Source organism: Myotis myotis, unplaced genomic scaffold (assembly GCF_014108235.1).
Source record: "Myotis myotis isolate mMyoMyo1 unplaced genomic scaffold, mMyoMyo1.p scaffold_m19_p_1, whole genome shotgun sequence".
In the NCBI taxonomy this organism is placed as follows: Eukaryota; Metazoa; Chordata; class Mammalia; order Chiroptera; family Vespertilionidae; genus Myotis; species Myotis myotis.
The window spans coordinates 131328254-131349508 of NW_023416313.1; the positions used below are offsets into that span (position 1 = coordinate 131328254).

General features: G+C 42.6%; 2 protein-coding genes and 1 pseudogene across 13 annotated transcripts in view; 1 reads left to right on the plus strand and 2 right to left on the minus strand.

Moving 5' to 3' along the window:
• Positions 1-7023, minus strand: part of NUDT5 (nudix hydrolase 5) — a 37143-nt gene extending 30120 nt beyond the window's left edge. For 2 of the 8 annotated variants that reach the window (XM_036352498.1, XM_036352513.1), the window contains exon 1: positions 6704-6851. The gene's annotated coding sequence lies outside the window, so the exon portion shown is untranslated. Of the gene's footprint in view, positions 1-5837; positions 6017-6699; positions 6852-6883 lie in introns of those variants that run through there. The other 6 variants (XM_036352508.1, XM_036352455.1, XM_036352480.1 and 3 more) reach the window with 5 other exon arrangements.
• An 85-nt stretch (positions 7024-7108) lies between these two features.
• Positions 7109-21255, plus strand: part of CDC123 (cell division cycle 123) — a 74983-nt gene continuing 60836 nt past the window's right edge. For 3 of the 5 annotated variants that reach the window (XR_004974384.1, XM_036352418.1, XM_036352433.1), the window contains exons 1-2: positions 7109-7247; positions 14906-14977. Coding sequence is in view for 4 of the 5 variants with exons in the window: in XM_036352418.1 (XP_036208311.1) it covers positions 7174-7247; positions 14906-14977 (146 nt within the window). In the remaining variant the exon portion in view is untranslated. The remainder of the gene's footprint in view (positions 7248-14905; positions 14978-21255) is intronic. The other 2 variants (XM_036352425.1, XM_036352446.1) reach the window with 1 other exon arrangement.
• LOC118677406 lies at positions 18823-19383 on the minus strand (annotated as a pseudogene).

A 21255-nucleotide genomic window follows, 5' to 3' on the forward strand; every position in this document is an offset into this window, starting at 1 on the left:
GTCCAAAGATTGACAAAGCTAGCACACTAGTCAAGGAATTCTGCTTTGGACTCAGCAGGCTAGTGAAGCAAGGCATTGCTGTGCCAAGCAACCACTTTACTCTCCTCTGGGTGTATATTTTGCCTGATATGCAACATGTATTTCTGTTGTAAAATCAAATGTATTTCTGCTGTATTAAAATGTTATCAACATTGTTGCTTGCCAGTTATGGGTAAACCTAGAAATTCAATTTTTAATAAGGACTTTGGCAAAGAAGCAAATTTTGAGGCCTTAGGTAAGAAAAGATGACTATATGCTAAATAAAAACCACTTAATGATGAAAGAAAGATATGTCTATACATCTTCACACTCATTTAATATGTGAAGAAGTATGCACAACTAATTAATATTCATAACCAATTGAATATCTTAGGCAACTTGGCTAAAGCAGCTTGTGACAGAGCCACTGAAAGTGAGAGAACATCCTTAGTGTTAGGAATACAGTGGTGTACAGAACAAAGGCCCTGCCCTGCAGGAGTTTACCTTCTGGTGGGGAGAAAAAGTGAGGAACAATATACATAATTTCTGTCGGGTGACTAAGTTTTATAGAGAAAGATTAAGAAAGAAAAGGAGAGTGAAAAAGATTGGCTGGGGGGGGGGGGAAGGGGGGTTGCTAATGTATAGAGCAGTGGTTCTCAACCTTCCTAATGCCGCGACCCTTTAATACAGTTCCTCATGTTGTGGTAACCCCCAACCATAAAATTATTTTCGTTGCTACTTCATAACTGTAATTTTGCTACTGTTATGAATTGTAATGTAAATATCTGATATGCAGGATGTATTTTCATTGTTACAAACTGAATATACCCAGGGGAGTGGGCCTAAGACGCAGTCTGGCCTCCCTCTGCAGGAGGTAACCAGGCTGATCAGGGGAAGACTTGCTGCCCCCATCACCCCACTGCTGCTGCCACTGCCGGCCACAGCGGCTGCGAGGCCTGAGCCCTGGGTCTCACAGTTGCCGGGGTTCACAGTTGCCTGAGCCCACGGTTGTCATGAGCCCATGGCTGCCTGAGCCCCGGGCCTCACAGCCGCTGTGGCTTTGTCCGGATGGACGTCCGGAAGATGTTTGCCCTAATTAGCATATTATCCTTTTATTAGTATAGATAGCATCCCCCAGATATTTTAAGGGATTGTGATCACCAAAAAGGTGAAGAAGTGTTATTCTGAAGGAGATAGTTCTGCATCTGCTCATTTACCCAAGATAGTTAAACTCAAATTACAAAAGCCTTTAATCAAAAGAGTAGCCCTAGCCAGTTCGGCTCAGTGGATAAAGCGTCGACCTGCAGACCCAAGGGTCCAGAATTCGATTCCAGTCAAGGGCACATATCTTGGTTGTAGGCTCCTCCCCAGCCTGGGCCCTGGTCAGGGCACGTGCAGGAGGCCACCAATCGATGTGTTTCTCTCACATCGATATTTCTCTCTTTTCTTCTCTCTGAAAATATCATGGAAAAGTATCCTCTAGTGAGGATAAAAAAAAAAAGTCTGGGTTGGCAAATGTAGCTACGAGGTTGTTTCAGACAGATTGTATTAAAAATATTTAAGCTAGAATGTAGAGACCTAAAAGACAAAAAAACAAGCTACAGACATAAATTACCCGATTATGGGTAAACCTAGAAATTCAAAAGGGAAAAATGTGGCAAGCAGGGCTAGGCCTCTCTAAGGTAATTACTTTAATACAATCAGCACCAAGGGGAAACAGTATTCTGTTGCAGTCTATTGACAGTATAAATAATTAAAAATGTGATTAAAGAGTGACTTCAAAAGTATATTCTGCCTGGCCAGTGTGGCTCAGTGGTTGAGTGTTGTCCTATGAGCCAGGAGGTGGTGGTTGGTTTCTGGTTGGGGCATATGCCTGGGTTGTGGGCTGGATTCCCAGTAGAGGGAGTGCCAGAGGCAGCCAATCAATGACTCTCTCCCACTCCCTTCCTCTCTGAAATCAATAAAAATATATTTTTTAAAAATGTATATACTGTACTGATTTCCAGAATATTCAGGATTATAAGAGCATCTCAGAAGTATTACAGAAACAGAAAAAATTATTTTTAGCACCATTTCTAAATGGGGGACTAGTCACTAGAAGTAACATGTTGCAGAAACAAATGAGGTTTCCATTCCATGCCTCACACTCCTGTCTTCATTACTGAGACAGAGCAGCTTTCCTGAGCTGTCGCAAGGCTATGTTGAGATTTAAAAGTAAAGTTAGCTTGAATCTTATCCACTTCATTAGCCAGAATTTAAGGTCATCTGCATTTTGCTCTGTTATACTTAAAAGAAATACATAATGTTAAATGCTCTGTTTTTTTGAATATATTTCTTATTGATTTCAGAGAGGAAGGGAGAGACAGAAACATCAATAATGAGAATTATTGATCAACTGCTTCCTGCACACCCCACACTGGGGATTAAGCCTACAACCCAGGCATGTGCCCTGACCGGGAATCAAACTATGACCTCCTAGTTCATAGGTCAATGCTAAACTATTGAGCCACACTGGCTGGGCAATGCTTTACTGTTTTAATTCACATAAGCCATTTTAACTGTTTGGTTTGAACAGTGAAGGTCTATGGTATGTCAAATGTTATGATTTTTTCAGGGCACAAAAACGGTAGTGAGGGAAAATGCTACAGGATTTAGAATTCTTATACAGTGGAACCTCAAACTCTGAGCATGGGCAGTTGAAAATGTTTGAGTATATATTAAGCGCAAATTGACCCCTATTTTTGTCCTTGGGAATCTTAACAGTTTAGCAAACAACCACAAGTGACTGTTGTAGAGGTAATGCAATAGCAGGGTACTTTAAATGAAGGACAAATACATCCACTTGGGAGGTAGGCAAAATTGTAGACTTTTAAAAGGCTACTTACTACTAAAAGGCAGGTTGATATTGAGATTTGCAGACCAAGAGGCAGGGAAAGCATTCCAAGGAAAAGCAACCACCATGAACAAAGCAGAGACATCATCTGGGGCAAGCCCTGTGGTTCTCAAGCTTTCCTTCCCTAACCCCTCAAAAACAACAAAAAACAAAAACCCAAAACAAAACAAACCCCACATATAACGGATATTATAATGGATAACACATTTCCCACAGCTGGATTTGGCTGAATGCTTGCCCTCTTCTCCCAAATTTGGAGGCAAATAAAGCATCCAACAACTTGTTAAAATTTTTTAACTACCACAGTTTAGCCTTTTTTTTTTTTTTTTTTAAAGAAAGGGTTTATAAGACCAATTTTACACACACACACACACACAAGACTTTTTGGGGTATGGAATTTAAACCATCCCAGCGTGGATAGGTCAGAGAGACAATATGTCTGTCTTCTCCCTGGGGTTTTGCAAGCATTTTTATAGATCAGGTAGGAGGAAAAAAGTATTTAAGCCATTCCGAAAGGATTTACATTACTAGTAGCTACAAAGAGAATGGATGATGGTAAGAGGGGCTAATGACAGGATGTGCAAGAGTCTGAAAGGAAGTGTGGGCTCCTAAGGATTGGGAAGTTCATGTGCAAATAAGTGGAGGCTCCTGGATTTCTGCAGTACCTGGCTGCAATCCTTTTAGATAATCCAGAAATAGCCACCTGGAAATTAATTCTAAATTCCATCAGATATACAGGAACGTGAGCAATCTTTTGTGAGAGCTGTTCCACAGCTGTTTTGTCTCTTTCTCTCACTCTGTGGAAGCTGTAATTTTAATTTAGAACATCTCAGAATTTTTTGGTAAAATCCTAAGTGGCATGATAGACTCTTTTTGCTCCTCTTGGAGTTAGCTTTACAGTTCTCTACTGAAGGAAGATAAGTGATTACTTTTTAACAAACTTGAGTATTTTACTATTAGTAAAAATAGTTGGATAAGTGGAAGTTAAGTTTCAAGAAGTTAAACTGAGAATCTCAAAAGCCAGGCTGTGATATTTGGACTCAGGCTCATTAGTTTTATTCAAATTATTACCATTCTTGAATCTCAACTTGCAGTTTGCTGAGGTTGCAAAATGAAGCAAAAATCTCAACATGAAATTATATGTTGGCTAATCTCTCCCTGGTGAAAGTTGAGTATTATGAACACCATTTATTTTCAGCCAAATAATAGACATAGGAGCTCAAATTGTAAGCAAAGCATCCGATGGACAAATGAAGGTCAGGCAGTTGGAGCAGTTTAGTCACTGGGTAGAGAAATCAACAAGGTACCATGAAAGAAATTAACTGGGAGAGGATCAGTGTTTGCAAAAGTAACTTTATGATAGTGGGTTAAAGTCAAACGTTTATCAAATGCTTGGATATGTCTAAGATGCCACTCTACATTCTTTCAGAATAACTGCATAGAAGTTATTACAATGAACAGAGAATTAATTAGTATAGTTCTATTTGATAGTTTTGGTTATAATCATAAGACTAAAAGTTTGGGTTTTTTATAGGTAGTATTTTGATTAATCCTTATTGTGTATAGTTTATGGTAAGATTTTTGGACATCAAATAGATTCACTTTAAGTGAGCTTTTCTTTGCTGATGATTATCCTCAAATAAATGAAGACTTCCTTTACTTAATATGTACAGGAATGATGGAAAGGCACTGAAAAGTTGTTTCGTTTTTTTTTTTGGCAGGGGTGGGGGTTAAGCTAAGTAAAAGTGAACTGGCTGTTAATTACCCTTGGGAAGTTTAATGGGTTACAGGAAAGAACCTTTTGGAATAGCAGAGGTCTAGGGTGGTAGCCGTCAAAAGAAAAGATTGACTTCCTTGACGTTGAGCCTTTATTACTTTTCCTAAAACAGTTTCTGAGGAAGGGGTCTCCAAAGCTAATTCTAAGAAGATGCTCTTAAAGGACATTGGGATATCAGGAGAAAGGGGTGGTGCACTGTTCAAATTTGGACTCACTAAGTTTAAGATTTTCGCTAGACTTCCAAGTGGAGAAAACCAGCAGGTAGTTGGAAATATTAACATAGAAGGATCAGTCATGTTATGGATTCAGAGAAAATGTTTTTCCCCCATTATTTAACCTGTAATTGCACAATAACACCCAATCATTTGGCTAACGATGTTTTTTTGACATGCACGAGAAAAAGCAACTATTTCCATTGTTGTAAAGATTTTATTGAAGAAACTTAATGAATATAAACACTTTATGGCTAAGTAAAGACAAACACTGTGGCTAAAAAATAGTGCAAGTGAATTTTGCTGAATCCATTAAAAATACAGGAGTATCTGTTTGGAATGTCAATGTATTTGAGGCTGGTTAAATGTGTAACAAGTTATATTAAATCAGTTGTAATACTAAAGTCACTGAACAAACCCTTCACACTAAAGTTTCCTGGGCTATTACTGTATTACTCCTTCCAGAGTGACTATGTTTTAGGTTTCTTCCTCCTATACATCTATTAATTCCTATTTTCAAGAGAAAATACCTTACCCAAATTCACCGGTGCTAACATTTCCTTCGCTGTAACCTATTGATTCCTAGGTTAATCCCAACAATATTTGAGTGACTGCCCCACCTGGCATGAGGTTACTATTAGTCTAGTACCATTCTCCTAACACATGTGGAATATTGCTTCTTTTCCCCCTTCAAATCAGAAAGGACTGCATGGTCGTGGATCTCAGAATTACTTATGAACCACTACCGCCGCCCTCTCCCTTAGCAAACACTGCAACATTATAACCTATGTACCTCTGCTGTGAAACTATATCTTTAAAGGAAAAGAGCCTGCAACATTTTTGAGAAAAACAAAACATGAAACAAATGCATATTCCCGAGCGGAATAATTTCCAACTCCAGGCAGGCAGAGGACCTAGTCATTACTCTAATGAATACCTTTTAGAGAGGCCGGCAGTCGGCTCTTCCTTTTCCAATTTAAAACTCATTAGATGGAGCAGTCAGGTGCGAAGTTTTTAAGGAGACCTCTAAAAGGAGCGTCTTTAGGCACAGGTGCCTGGGTAAGCCCCAGGCGAGTCAAGGGCCAGGTTTCTCAGCAGCTAGTCATTTCTTTCGTTCTTTAAAAGAAACAAAAGTGAAATTCCTTCATAGTCTATTTTCTGGGCGCTACCGGATACCCCGTTCCGGAAGGAGTAGGGAAAATAGATGACAGGGTGACGGGGAGGGAGGAGGCAAAGGAATGACATTAGAAGTTAGACCAGGATTCTGCCAGTCCTATTATTCCGGCATGGCACGGGCGCTGACGGAACCAGGCTTCTCCTGCTGTTTTTTCGGGTCTGGTATAAATGAACCCGACGCTCACAGGAGAAACCTCTCTCCTTCCCTCTGTTTTCCAAACGTACCTCTCCTCTTATACTCCCGATTCTCCCGCCCTAGGGCCGCACAGATGGGGTTCTTGCCCTCTCTCTCCTAACCCCCCTCACGAAAGAAGCGGGGTCACTCCCCTCCTCTTTGCAGATGCTTCAGCCACTGCACGCAAATCAGTATCTAACTGTGATATTCCTGACTTCTCTACTCCGGACAGCCCACGCTCTTCTACTCGGCCCGTGGATCCCCCTGGGAACGTGGCCCTCCTGTCCGCGCCTCCGCGGCCGCCGCCCCTCGCTGCCCCGGACGCGAGCCTGTGCACGAGCCAGAGCGGCGCCGGGAGAGGCGCGCGTGGCTGCCCGCAAGCTCCAAGAGAGCGCCCGCCCTCTCCCCCCCCGACAGGTCTACACGTGACTGGCCCGCGCCCAGTTACCTACTCCAAGGTGGGGGGATGAAGGGAAGGGGACGAAAGAAGATGCACGTGTCCGAGGCTGCAGTCTCCAAGGAAGCCGGTGCCGCCGCATGAGACGTAGCCGTGCTCGCAGTTACGAGGATACGCACGCGCGCCCTCCCGGCACCCGTCCAACCCCCGCCGGGACGGAGCCTTAGCCGATTACCTTCCGGGGCAGTGCGCTTCTAGGAGGGAAGCGGGCGGGCACTTCTGAAAGTCTCCTAACTCTTCCGGGACGCCTCTCGGGGAGCGGACTCGGGTGTTTGTGAGCGTGTGCAAGCGTACTCTGAAAGTACGCCCCACAATTCTCCCCCTCTGCTCTCTTCTCTGCCACTTCCTCCTTGCTTTAGGGACCGGAAGAGTTCTTGAGCCAAAATAGCTCGGCGGGCACTTCCGGGGCTGGAGAAGTAGGTTCCGGGTGGTGCTGGACTCAGAGGCAGCGGCGGCGGCTGGAGGATGAAGAAGGAGCAGGTGCTGCACTGTCAGTTCTCCGCGTGGTACCCACTCTTCCGAAATATCACCATCAAGAGGTAACTCAGGAGGGGCCTACTCCGGGACCATGGCAAAAGAAAACTGCGACATTTTGGGGCAAATTCTATCTCCATAAAAAAATGCATTAAGTAAAAAATGCAGGCCTTTGTGGGATGGGAGCGCCAAAGCCGAGATTTCGACTTCCTAATGATATTTCAGGTGGGGAGATTAATGAAGTCGATCCATATTTGCTGTGCGTTCTGTTGCGGGTCAGAGAGTGTGCCAGAAGGTTATGGCATGGCTCAGAGAAGGTCAGAGGCTGGTGAATAGTGGGTTAAGCCAGTTTAGGCTTGGGAGTTCACCATCATTGTGTTTAGAATTACCGGACAGGGGAGGAGATCAGGAGAACTGGGTAGTCCCGGCGTTGCCACTGACTAACCCAATTATATTGTGAAGCTCCAATGTGACGGTGTAGAATAGATGGAAAGCGTTAGTATAGCTACATATTCTTAGGAATGCTTGTACTGCAAGAGGAAGCTATCTGGAAAAGCTGTGGAACAATATTTGTTTTCTAGTTCTCCACCCTACAATCAAGGACTCCATCCCTATTTTGCAGGGCAAGCATAGGATTAACTGTTTCATCCTTCACCCAGGAAATTCAAGTATTGTAGGCAGGACAGCTAGGAGAATATCCCCAAATGTTCAAAAGCAATCATACCATCTGGAGCAAGATGCAAGGGTAGGTTTTCATTCACTAAGAGGCATAGAGCAAAGAACTGCATGTCTATGGATAGCATTTTCTGTTCTTTGCCTAATCCTCTGTTAGGCCTAGTTTCCAGTTATTTAGATATCAACTGTCCCTTGCTTTTCATTCTGTCCCCTTAGTGCAGAAAGTGTGAATGCAGAGAGGGAAACTGTTTTGAAATCCTGAGGGATTGAAAGAGCATAAAGAGATTATTCAAGACAATTCTTTTCCATCCTCTTATTCAGACATAGAATCAGCTTCCAATTACTCATGGTGTAGTGGAGGTTAGAGTAGCTCAAAGGAGGATGACCTTTGCATTTGAAGAAGGTCAAAGTCACACCGAAACAAAAGAGCTTCAACAGCAGCAGTGGACATTACCTCCTATCCTAGAAGTAATTTTGCTATATGATATGCCAATCTTTCATTACCTTGCATAATTGAAATAGGCTGTGGGTCTGAGGTAATGATAGAGTTATTTGTTTTGGGTCGCTACGATATAAGGTATGTTTGTGAACCTGTCAGACAGTTCACACTGAGTTCGCTTAAAACGGGCATTTACTTTCTGTGCAGTTCTTTTGCAGCCTCTGGTGTACTTTTTCTTTGCCTTCAGCAGTAAAATATAATGGTTAAGAATTGGACTCTGGAGTCAGGGCCACCTGCCTGGCTTTGAATTTTGGTTCCACCAGCGTCTTGAGCAAAGTGTGTAATCTAAGTCCTATCTGGGAAATTGAGACAGTAACAGCCTTATCATGGGAATTAAATGAGATAAAGCATTTAGGATGCTTGCCACTGTTTCTGGCATATAGTAACCAAATTTGCTGCATGTAGTTACATTTTAGATTTTTTAAGCTCAATTGAAGCAAAATAATTTTAGTTTACTTAAAATGTGCAACATTCACATGAAGCTGAGAGAGAAATAAACCAAGAGGTGGGATTTTCTGAACAGTCAAAAACTAAATTGTGCTTCCTGAAACCATCCTTTACTCCCTTTAAACTCTTCAGCAGGGGTCCTCAAACTTTTTAAACAGGGGCCAGTTCACTGTCCCTCAGACCGTTGGAGGGCCGGACTATAGTTTAAAAAAAAACCTATGAACAAATTCCTATGCACACTGCACATATCTTATTTTGAAGTAAAAAAACAAAACAGGAACAAATACAATATTTGTATTTGCATGTGGCCCGCGGGCCGTAGTTTGAGGACCCCTGCTCTTCAGTGTAGTCCCTTATGTGGTGAGATCACTGAACCTAATATTGGCAGGATACCCCTCCACAGCTCAGGCCAGTCGGGTGGAATTGTTAGCTTTGCCATTGCCATTGTCAGCTTTAATGCTGAGAGACTATATTATATTCTGGTTTTTTTTTTTTTACTCAGCATTATTACTTAGGGTCAGGGGTGATTATGCGCTTAAGAATAGTAGTACATTTTTTGGTAAGTTCTAGAACTTTGACTCAGGCTTATGAACAATTAGCTAGAGGACTTTGGGCCATCCACTTTACCTTTCTTTCTTCCCTCAAACATGAAAGTTATAGTAATCTTATAAAGGCCCCTTCTACCTCTAAAATTTTATTAGAGTAACTTGTCTGTATATACATAACTCTATCAGCCTGGTGGTGTAGGTACTTTGTCATTTAAGTCTTTTACATCTTCCAGTTAAGCCCATTGGATTCTTGCCTGCGTAATAGATTTCAATGACCAATTTAAGCTCTTCTCTGACAGCCTTATGTGTAAAGCATGCCTGGCAATGACTTGTTCTATGGCTTCAGTCTTTCAGGCATGATTCCTTTTTCCTCTGAGTTTTGATAGCATTTGGTACATCTTGGCCCAGCATTTACCATATTATTCTGTGATTTTTTTCCTTTTATATCTTTCTCCCTCATAGGCTTTGCATTCTTTTTATTTTTTTTATTTATTTTTTTATTGACTTTATAAGTACCGAGTGCTAACCGATTGCACCACTGGAGCTCCTTTATTGACTTTAGAGAGAGAAGAAGGGAAGGGAGAAAGAGAAATATTGATGTGAGAGAGAAACACAGATCTGTTGCCTCCCATATGTGCCCCTAACAGGGATCAAACCCACAACCTGGGTATGTGCCCTGATCGGTAACTGAACCCGCAGCTCTTTGGTGCACGGAACAAAGCTCCAACCAAATGAGTCACACTGGCCAGGGCAGGCTTTGCATTCTTAATGGAATCACCTTGGTATCCTCCTTGACTTACAGGATATAATGCAAGATAAATCATAAGGATGAGTTTAGAAATGACTGCAGAACTCAGTGACTCATGAGAACTAGAATCCAACTTGATATCACCTAATAGAGGTAAGAGTTGTAGACCCTCCAAATAGGAAGAATATGCAAATAATTTATAATAGAATCAAACAGTAAATAGATGTTTTGAATCTAATCAAGGGATGATACAACTTGGAAGGAAAGCCCATATTCAAATCAGACTTGAGAATTAGTGTACTAAAAAACAAATGACATGGACTCTGAAATCATGGATTTGGGGACTGAGAGACTTTATTGACATAAAAGAGGACCCTGTCTGCTCTCACTGTGGTCAGAAAAATCACCCTAGATGTCTAGGAGCTGGCATTCCTGCCAACATTTCTGTCTCAGGCCCCTGATAAGATAAACTTCATATTCTCTTGGAAAGGTGGTCTCTAATTCTCTTGGGATGACATTGTTACTTTAGTGGGTATCTTTAACCCTAGGAAGAACTAGAATTAAACAGAGGTGATGAAATAATTCAGACTTAAGAATTTTATCTTTTTTTCTAAGTTTATTTAATATCTTTAAAATTTTGCCATTTTGAGGATAATTAGCATCTACCCTATATAATAGAGAGCTAATATGCTAGTTAGACTGGACAGCCAAATGACCTTCTGGATGTCCTTCCAGATGACCGCCTGGATGAAGCTGGGGCTGCGAGGGCCAGCCAGGGCTGTGAGGACTGGCTGGGGCAGCCAGGGGTGCGAGGGCCGAGCCCCTTGCATGAATTTTGTGCATCGGGCTTCTAGTATATATAAAAACCTAAGTGACCGTTATGACTGGATGACCAGCTGGTAGCTATGACGTTCACTGACCACCTGAGGGCAAACGCTCAACGCAGGAGCTTCCCCCGGTGGTCAGTGCACTCGCACAGCCAACTTTCTGCAGCTGGCCAACCTCCCACGGTTCCTCCCCCAACCCCCATCAGCTCCAATTGCTGGCCAGTCCAAGGGACCTCACTGGTGCACGAATTCATACACCGGGCCTCTATTCTATACTAATAAAAGTCCAGGCATCACAACTGGAACGACCAGAGACCAGACCACCATGGCCCCTTGCAAGTCTGGCCCCGCCCCCAAGCAAGCGGTTAGGGGCAATCAGGCAGGCAGGAAGAGTGGTTGGGGTGATCGGGCAGGCAGGCCAATGGTTAGGGGCGATCAGGTAGGCAGATGGCCCCTTGCAGGGCTGGCCCCACCCCCCAGCAAAGAAGGAGGAAGGCCCAGGCCAGCCAAGCCATCGCACCCCAGCCTGTCGCCTGCAGAGGGAGGCCACCGGTGGCAGGGGAGGGGGGGCAGCGCTGTACAGACGGCAAGCAGTGGCAGTGGCGGGGGTGGGGCCAGCTGCCTGCAGCTGCGGGGAGGAAAGTCCTGCTAGGCCCTGATCTCAAGCCAGGCCTAGCGACCTTACCCGAGGAGTCCCAGATTATGACAAGCTGCAGGCTGGGCTGAGGGACCCCCCTGAGTGCACGAATTTTCATGTACTGGGCCTCTAGTCCTAATATATAAAGAGCCAGGGTCCATCATGACCTAAATGACCAGATGGACGACTGAACACCAGGCTAGGGAGCTGAGGGAGCAGGAGCTGTGGGCCCCCGGCTGCCCGTGGTGCCATGGCGGAGGAGGGAGCTGTGGGCCCAAATGACCAAAGGACTGGTCTGGCTCTCAAAGTGTGATGGGGCAGGGCCACAGAGCCTGAGGAGCCTCACAGGGCAGGGGCTGTGAGCACGGAGCTTCACAGGGTGGCTGAGGCCGAGGAGCCCTGCGGGGCAGGGGCTGTTAGCCTGGAGCTTCCTGGGGTGGCTGAGGCGGAGGAGCATCGCGGGGCGGGAGCAATGAGGTGGAGGAGCGGGTCGGGGGCTGTGAGTGTGAAGCTTCATGGGGCATGGGCGGCTGAGGCTGAGGAGCCTTGCGGGGTGCGGGCTGTTAGCATGGAACTTTGCCGGGCGGCTGAGGTGGAGGAGCTTCGTGGGGGTGGGCGGCTGAGGCCAAGGAGCCTCGCAGGGTGGGGTCTGTGCACGTGGAGGTTCACAGGGCAGGGGCCACGGAGTTGGAGGAGCGATGCTGGGCGTTGGACAGGGCCCTGATTACAGCTAGGCCTAGGGACCCTAACCGTGCACGATTTAATCGTGCGCTGGGCCTCTAGTATATATAAAACAGGTTAGCCTTGTGGTTCCAATTTAAATTGTGTAATTGGTTTACAATGGTGATATGTTAAACTATATAAGGAAAATAGGTAAGTTTTTAAATAGTATCGGAATGTTTTCAAGAACCTTAGATTCACTATACTTACAGGTTAATTTGCTGGCTTCATAAGAGTTAAATACCTGGGAAGGCTTATTTAGATAGTTGACATATAGGGGTGGGTAAAAGTAGGTTTACAGCTATGAGTATATAAAACACAGTTTATTCTTGTACTAGAGGCCCAGTGCACGAATTCATGCACCAGTGGGGTCCCATCGGCCTGGCCTGCAGGATCAGGTCAAAACCTGCTCTCCGACATCCCCAAGGGGTCCTGGATTGCCAGAGGGTGCAGGCCAGACCGAGGGACTCCACTGGTGAACGATTGAGGCCAGGGAGGGATGCGGGAGGTTGGCCACCTGGGGAGGGGCCATGAGAGGGCTCCAGGGCATGTCCGGCCCATCTTGTTCAGTCCCAATCAGCCGGACCCCAGCAGCAAGCTAACCTACCGGTCTGAGCGTGTCTGCTCCCTGGTGGCTAGTGCACATAATAGCGACTGGTCGACCAGTTGACTGTCTACCCCCTGGTGGTCAGTGCACATGATAGCAAGTGGTTGAGCAGCCTTAGCATATCATTAACATAGTATGCTTTGATTGGTTGAACAGCTGACTGGTCAACTGGACACTTAGCATATTAGACTTTTATTATATAGGATTATATAGGATTGCTTATTTATTTATTTGTTTGCTTACTTTTTAATCCTCACCCAAGGAGTGAGGACATTTTTTCCATTAATTTTTAGAGGGAATGGAAGGGAGGAGGAAGGGGAAGAGACACAGCGATTGGTTGCATTCCACTCTTGACCTGACCAGGGCCTGGGATTGAACCTGCAACCAAGGTACATGCCCTTGATTGGGAGTCCAACTCGTGACCCTTTGGTCCAAGTGCCCATGCTCTAACCACTGAACACCCCGGCTAGGGCTGTATTACTTATCTATTTATCAATTATTATATTACTTATTCGTATTACAAATGTAAACCTACTTTGCCCCCCCCCCCCCCCCCCCGTATTTAAAAAGAAAATGGAATACAGATAGTCCTCGGGTTACGTCGGACTCGATGTCCATCGTTTCATGGACGTCACTATCTCCCATTTATTTATTAAAAAAAAAAAGTTCTGTCATTTCGATGTACGTACATATGTGCTTTATGTTTTTTATTATTTATTTACCACAAGTAAAAGTCAGGAATTGTTATCTTTCTTTTTTTTTTTTTTTTTTACTGTTTCACTTCATTACTGCTGTGTATGTGCTCCATGTGAGTGACGTAGGTGCTTATGTAGGTGGGTTCCGACTTACGGCGAAAATCGCGTTATGTGGCGCCGAAGGAACGGATCTCCGACGTAACCCGAGTACCCACTGCATATATTTTTGTAATAGAGTTACATTTTTTAAAGCAACCTTTAAGTTTCAGAGGCTCACTTGAAATTGGTTAAAATTTAGCAGGTTTATAAATACATTAATAAGATTTGTTAATTGAACCTTTTTAATAAAAGCCTGAAGAGCTAGGCTTTTGAATGTGAAATTGTAACTTTGATAAATCAGATACTAATTTTTAAAACTGAAGTAGTCCATGAAATAATTTTTTCTTTGCACAAAAACCATTGTAATGTGCCAAAAGTTATTCTGTAAATAAATGAAGCGTATTATAAGTTGATGATATTCTATTGACTTTCTGAAAGTAAGCAGGACATAATCTTGTTTACTTAAAATATATATATATGCCTTATGATCAAAGTAACAACATTAACTGTAGGTATCCAGCAGGATTTTTTTGGTGATTTATTGTTACAGAAGAAAAAACAAATGATCCCATGAGTTTTTTAAGTGACTTCAAGTATGGCTTTGCCATCCTTAGTTATGATGACCTGAAACAAATGAAACTAAAGGATGGCCAGTTAAAGAGCTTTATTGCTCCAGTGATCCCTTAAGTAGGATGCCACAAAAGCATCCACACATCACATGTATTCTTAGGCTTATGTGCTCACTGCCAGCCAAAGAACGGTTTCCAGAAGTTTAAGTCCACTTCTGGCCTCTCTCCTAGAAGGTGGCCAGATGCTGTTCCTTTTCTGATTTGTTTGCTGTACTTCCCGTGTTGCTGCAATTATCTCTTGTCTCTAATTCCCTAAAGGCATATAATCATTGTACTCACGCAGAATTCTTTTGAGTTTGTTGCTTTCATACTGTGATTTCAGCTTGCTTCTTTGGATTTGGCTGACTTTTGTCTTTATCGCAAAGATAATTGTAGTAACTTTATGAACCTAATTTAGCTTACCAAAATATTTATTCACATTCTAATTTCTAGTCTGCCGCCACCAAATGTACATCATTAACATTTTCCACTTCATAGTTGTATAATGGGAACAAGTAATTTTAAAAATTGAGTATGGAAATTTTTTCTTTCTGCTTATGGTTGGCCTTTTTAAATAATGCCTTTTTGGTATATGCATTTTTATTTTTTTTAGTGTCATTCTTCCACTTCCTCAGAATGTGAAGGATTATTTACTTGATGATGGAACTCTGGTGGTTTCAGGAAGGTAAAGTATATCAGAAAACCATTTTTAATACTTTTATCATAAAGGAATGTTGTACTGATTAAATCTCAGCCATTGCCATATAAAATGCACCATTCTCTCCCCTTTTTTCCTAGTTAAAATTATGTGTTGATTTTGATCCTTTGTTTTTTTGTCAATGCTCAATTAATAAGATTCTCAAAATTGGGTACTTCTCTAATAATTACTGTTTATGAAAATGGGCAATTCCTTCTCTGCCTTTAGGAAATGGGGATGGGGAGGACTGGTGGTGGGGGAGAGAGGGCATGTTATTACCCTTTGGGATTCTTCACTTATTTTAAGAAATTCATTGTTCATTGCAAACAGAAAGTTTTACTAGGGTGTATCATTTTTAAGTACTTAGCCTTTTGTTTCCCATAGTTAACCCACTGTGACTCCACCTCAGTGCTTCTCTGTTCATGTAGTTCCTCTAATTGTAAAAGGAAGAAGTTACCATGCTTTAGTCTTTTTAGTGTAAACTTGAAGAGGTTTAAGTATTATATAATTTAATGATGTTCCATGTGTTCATTCAGGTCTCTGCTCAAAAATCTTGTTATCTTAGTGCTCATCCCTCACTATCCTTTCTAAAGTAGCCTAATACCAACCCTTGCTGGACCTTTCTTTTCTTTCTTTCTTTTTTTTTTAGAATTGTAGGTTGGAAATAATTTTCCCTTAGAATTATTAAAAGTTTTGTCTTATTGTGCTCAAATACACATAACATAAAATTTACTATAATTATTTCAAAGTGTACAGTTCATTGGTATTAAGTACATTTTATTGCTGTGCAACCATCACCACCACCCATCGCCAGAACATTTTTCATCATGTAAAACTGATAGCTCTCTGTGCCTTAGATTTCTCTTCTGTGAATGGGCGACTGATGTCAGAGAAGTAACCTCATAGGGTTGTGGCAGAGATAAAAACGGATACTATGTAAAATGTTTAGCCCAATGCCTAGTATATTGTATGTTCTTAAGAAATACTGACTGCTCTTGTCAGCATTAATTTTAGTCTGATCATTAAACAAACACGTCAGTAAATATATGTGAAAATTGTGGTAAGTGCTGTGAAGGAAATGGGGAGGCCACTGAAATATTAAGTTACTGGGGGGTGGAAGTGGGGCTGAGGGTTGCAGGGAGGGTCAGGGAATTCCCTGAAGAAGTAATTTATGAGCCTCTGAGAAAGGAAGTTTGGGTAGAAGGTAGTCAGTTGAGTGGTGGAGGGAAGAATCTTCCAGGTTGAGGGAATAGCATTAAGGAGGGCTCTGAGGCGCAAAAGATATTCACCTGCAGGAAACAATAAGAGAGGGTCACGTGGTGGGAGTCTCAGGTGCTGAGATGGGAGTGATGGTTAGGGTTCAGGTTGAGGTATGTGTGTGGGAGTAAGTTAAAGATCCTAGAATTTATTGAGAACTCAGGTATTGAGTTCTTTGAGCAAGAAAGTGACTTTGGCAGATTTCATTTTGTGAACAATGACTGGTTACTGTGTGGAACTTGAAGACCAGTTAGGAACCTGATACTGCATTAGACCAAGTGAGAGCTGATAGTGGCTTGATCTAAGAAGGTTACATTGAAGCAGAGAGAAGTGAATGGATTTGACTTTCACTTCGTGCAACCTTCAGAACTCAGTGATGGAGAAGGAAGTGGCAAGAATTTTTGTTTGAACAACTAACTTGATGAATGAGATGTCATTTGCTCAGACTGAGAAAAGCAGTGTTTTTTGAGCCTTTGATTTGAAAAATGTAGTAATTTTATTTATTTTTTATTTAAAAAAAATATTTTTATTGACTTTACAGAGAGGAAGGGAGAAGGATAGAGAGTTAGAAACATCACTGAGAGAGAAACATCTATCAGCTGCCTCCTACACACCCCTTACTGGGTATTGAGCCTGCAACCAAGGTACATGCACTTGACTAGAATCGAACCCAGGACTCTTCAATCCGTTGGCCGATGCTCTATCCACTGAGCCAAACCAGTTAGGGCAAAAATGTAGTAATTTTAGGTTGTATTACTTTTATAGTTAAAAACTTGAAAATTAGCCCTGGCCAGTGTTGTTCAGTGGTTAGGGTGTTAGCCCATGCATCAAAGGGTTGAGGATTCGATTTCCGGTCAAGGGCATGTACTGGGTTGCAGGTTCTGATCCCTGGCCCTGGTTGGGGTGCGTGCAGAAGGCAACTAATCGATGTTCACATCAGTGTTCCTCTCTCTTTCTCTCTCTCTCTTTCTCTCTCTCTTCCTCTCCCCCCCCCCCCCCATTCTTTTTTCCCTCTCTCCCTCCCTCTCCCTCTCACTCTCCCTAAAGATCAATGTAAAAAATATTCTTGGATGAGGATTAATAACAAATTTGAAAGTTATAGGTATAATTTATATGAGGTACATTTACAGTAAAATACACAGATCTTGAATGTATAATTTGATGAGTTTTGATAAATATATACAACTGTTTCACCACCACTCCGTTGAAAATATTGACAATTTCCATTCCCCAGAAAGTCCCTTGTATCTCTTTTTGGTCTCCCCTTCCTACCTCCATTTTCCCACCCAGGCAAACACTGGTCTGATTTTTATCTCCATAGCTTAGTTTTGTCAGTTCTAGAACTTCATATAAATGGAATCATAGTATTTTTGTGTGTCTCTGGCTTCTTTCTTTATATTTTTTGTTAATCCTTACCCGAGGATATTTTTCCATTGATTTTTAGGGAGAGTAGAAGAGAGAGGGAAAGACAGAGAGAAACATCGATTGGTTGTCTCCTGCATGGGAGGAGCCTGCAACTGAAGTCCATAAACTTGACTAGAATTGAACCTGGGACCTTTTGGTCCGCAGGCAGACGCTTTATCCATTCAGCCAAATCAGCTAGGGCTGGCTTCTTTAATTCAATATAATGCTTTTGTGATTCATCTAAGTTGCGTTTTATCACTGAGTAGCTTTTTTCAAACATGTCTTTTTTTTTTTTTTTGATCATTACCTTATGAATCTGTCGCTTTGCAATACCGACATCATCAGAAATAGGGACAATTCACTCAGATTCAAATTTCAGTAGCAGGAAAGAAATATCAAAACATCATCACTGGCCCTCAATACAAAACCTCTACCCCACCTGCTCCTCCCTCCTTGCCCTCCCACCCCCAGCACCCTCTGGCAGCCACTTCACTGCTGACGCCCCCCACACCACAGGTGTCCCAAGGCCCTCCTGAAGGCTGGCTGAGAGAAGCAGGAGGGAAACAGGCCCAAGACTGTGCTGCAACTCTGTCCCCACTTCCTTTCACACCACAAACTTCTTCAAGGATCTGGTCTTTCAACAGGAGCGATAAATACCTTTTTAATTCTCATCACTTCTTAAACCAGTCATCTTCTTAAAGTAGAGCAGTCCACAGATTCACAAAGTCTATCAAACAGAGGCAAGGGTGGCCCGGGGAGGCCTGGGAGGGGTAGGAGTCCTCCGGGCCAGTGCCCGGCAGGGCTGGAGGAGCTGATGGGTGGTCAGGACACCATGTGCTCAGAGGTCCGGCTGGCTGTCTGTCCTCCACAGAAAAAGCTGCCAAGTTGCGGTGTTTTGGTTTAAAAATTCCTGGTGGGGACAGGGAATCCCTGAAGGGAAACATTAAAAAAAAATAGTGGAAGTGGGGAAGGAGAACGAGAGCTGTTGTCCAAGAGCTTCTACGTAAAAATAAAATTAAAAAAAAAAAAGAGAAAGAAAAAAAATAGAGTCTCTTAAATGGTTCTGAGGGCTCTAAGGATGAACTGAAAGGAGGATGAGACGACGGAGGAGACAGTTTTTATTGCTGGCCTGCCCGGCAGAGCTTAGCTGGCCTCCATCCAGAGTTTCTTCCTGCTTTGGGGCTCTTCAGGCTCCTACTCTGAGCTGGAGTCCCAGCCCCCATCGAAGGCAGAGATGGCGCTGCCCTTGGTGTTGGTGTAGAGGCTGTTGTCTGAGGAAGGGTAGTTGGTCTGCAGTTGGGCACTCGACCTCGCTTTCTCCAGTGCACGGACTTGCTGCTCCAGAAGGGCATTCTGCCGCTTGAGGTCATCAGTATCTTGCTGGTGTGTGTGGTTTTTCCTTCGCATATACTGGATATACTCTGTGGCTTTGTCTAGGATTTGGGCCCGGGATGCCTTCTCTCCTTGGAGTGATGGGACGAGTCCCGCAAACTGTGAAAGCTGTCTTTGATGTGGTCCCTACGCTTTCGTTCCAGTGCATTATGATGAGCCCGTTTGTCAGCGTCGCTCTCCACCTCGATGTCATCCTTATTGCTCATTTCCTATGGCCCAGGGAGCGGCCACTGCAGCAGCGCCAGGGAAGGGGTAAGGGTGGAGGGGAGGGGGAAGTCACAGACAACAAGCAAGTCCCCCCACACACTCACTCACTCACTCACTCACTCACTCACACACACACACACACACACACACACACACACACACACACACACAACACGGGAGAGAACCACCTTCTCACTCCAAACATGTCTTTTTAAAACTCTGTTTGTGGCCCTAACCAGTTTGGCTCAGTGGATAGAGCGTCGGCCTGCGGACTCAAGGGTCCCAGGTTCGATTCCAGTCAAGGGCATGTACCTTGGTTGCGGGTACATCCGCGATGGGGAGTGTGCAGGAGGCTGCTGGTCGATGCTTCTCTCATCGATGTTTCTAACTCTCTATCCCTCTTCCTTCCTCTCTGTAAGAAATCAATAAAATATATTAAAAAAAAACAAAACCAAAAAAACCAAAACTCTGTGTTTTGCATGTGGGCTTAGGTGTGTATCCCCCTCAGTATGTTCCTTGCTATACTAATCTTTTTATCTTCCTGAGTTCAGATAGTAATAGTTTTTTGAATGAGTGTGTGTGTTTAAAGTATTATTTATAGAAGACCACAGCTGCATCTTTTACTATATGAACATTTTAGCTCCATTATATGAAATATATCCCTGAATCAAGGGATACAGTGTATAGCAAGTATGTCAAACTCAAAGACTAACACCGGCCAAATAAACAAGGTTTAAGTTTATGTGGGCCGCAAAAAAACACAAACTTCAATTTTCATAGAAACGTAGGTTTATTTAGAAAAGTATAGTATAAAAAAAAAAGAATAAGAGCAATGATAAAATTAATGTTTTCTTCCTGACACTTGGCATCTCTTCTCCGCTAGTATCTTTCCTACTTCAGGGAAAATCTTGTTCACAGTGGTTACTTTCAAAACTGACCCAAGGTGAATGTCAGTAATTTTGGATCTGACAGGAGACTTATTTCCTTTCATAATTGTAAATAACTGCTCACACCGTTATATTGGCATGGCTGCAGAAATATTCGTTGTGGGCCATGAGTTTGACATGCTTGGTGTGTAGTTACAAATAAATACACTGGTGTTAATGAACTAGAATTATTGAATAGTCTTTTTATTGTGAGTAGGCCAGTAAGTTATTTCTAGATATTGAGATATATTCATTAGGCATCTTTTTCTTTTTCTTTTAAGCATAGACTGGGAATGTGTATGACTTAACTTTTTTTTATGTAAGATTAATTCTGAAACATGGAAAGGAGGAGCAATATGAATGCTTAGAATTATATCATTTGTAAAATATGCCCCTAACTTTCTTTTTTTAATTATAGAAGTAATACTTGCCATTGTAGTAAACTTGACAACTGCATAGAAGAATGAAGGAGCAGAGAAAAATCACCCATAATTCCACTTTCTGAAAACAAATACTGTTCAAATTTTGGCACATTTTTTTTTCTAGTCTTTTTAAATACACTTTATAGCCTAAGTGGTGGGCGTGCTACATACTGTATAGTTTCATATTACTTTTTTCATTGACCACCATAGCATAAATTTTCTCTGTGCTTTAAAAATGGCATTATTTCTAACAACTGCAAGATTTTCATGTATAGGCATTTGCTGTAATTGACCTAATTTCATAGTTGTTGGATATTTAGGTCATTTACAACTTTTCCTTACTGAAAAATAATTCTTCAACAAACATTTTTGGCCCTAGCAATTTTGTCTCAGTAGATAGAGTGTTGGCCTGCTGGGTTCGATTGTGGTCAAGGGCACATGCCTAAGTTGCAGGCTTGATTCCCAGTAGGGGGCGTGCAGGAGGCAGCTGATCAATGATTTTCTCTGATCATTGATGTTTCTATCTCTCTCCCTCCCCGTCTGAAATCAATAAAAATATATTAAAACAAAAAACAAAAAAACACAAACATTTTTATATAGAACATTGTTTGCATTTACGATTATTTCTGTACATTAAGAATCCTAGACTCTAATTATA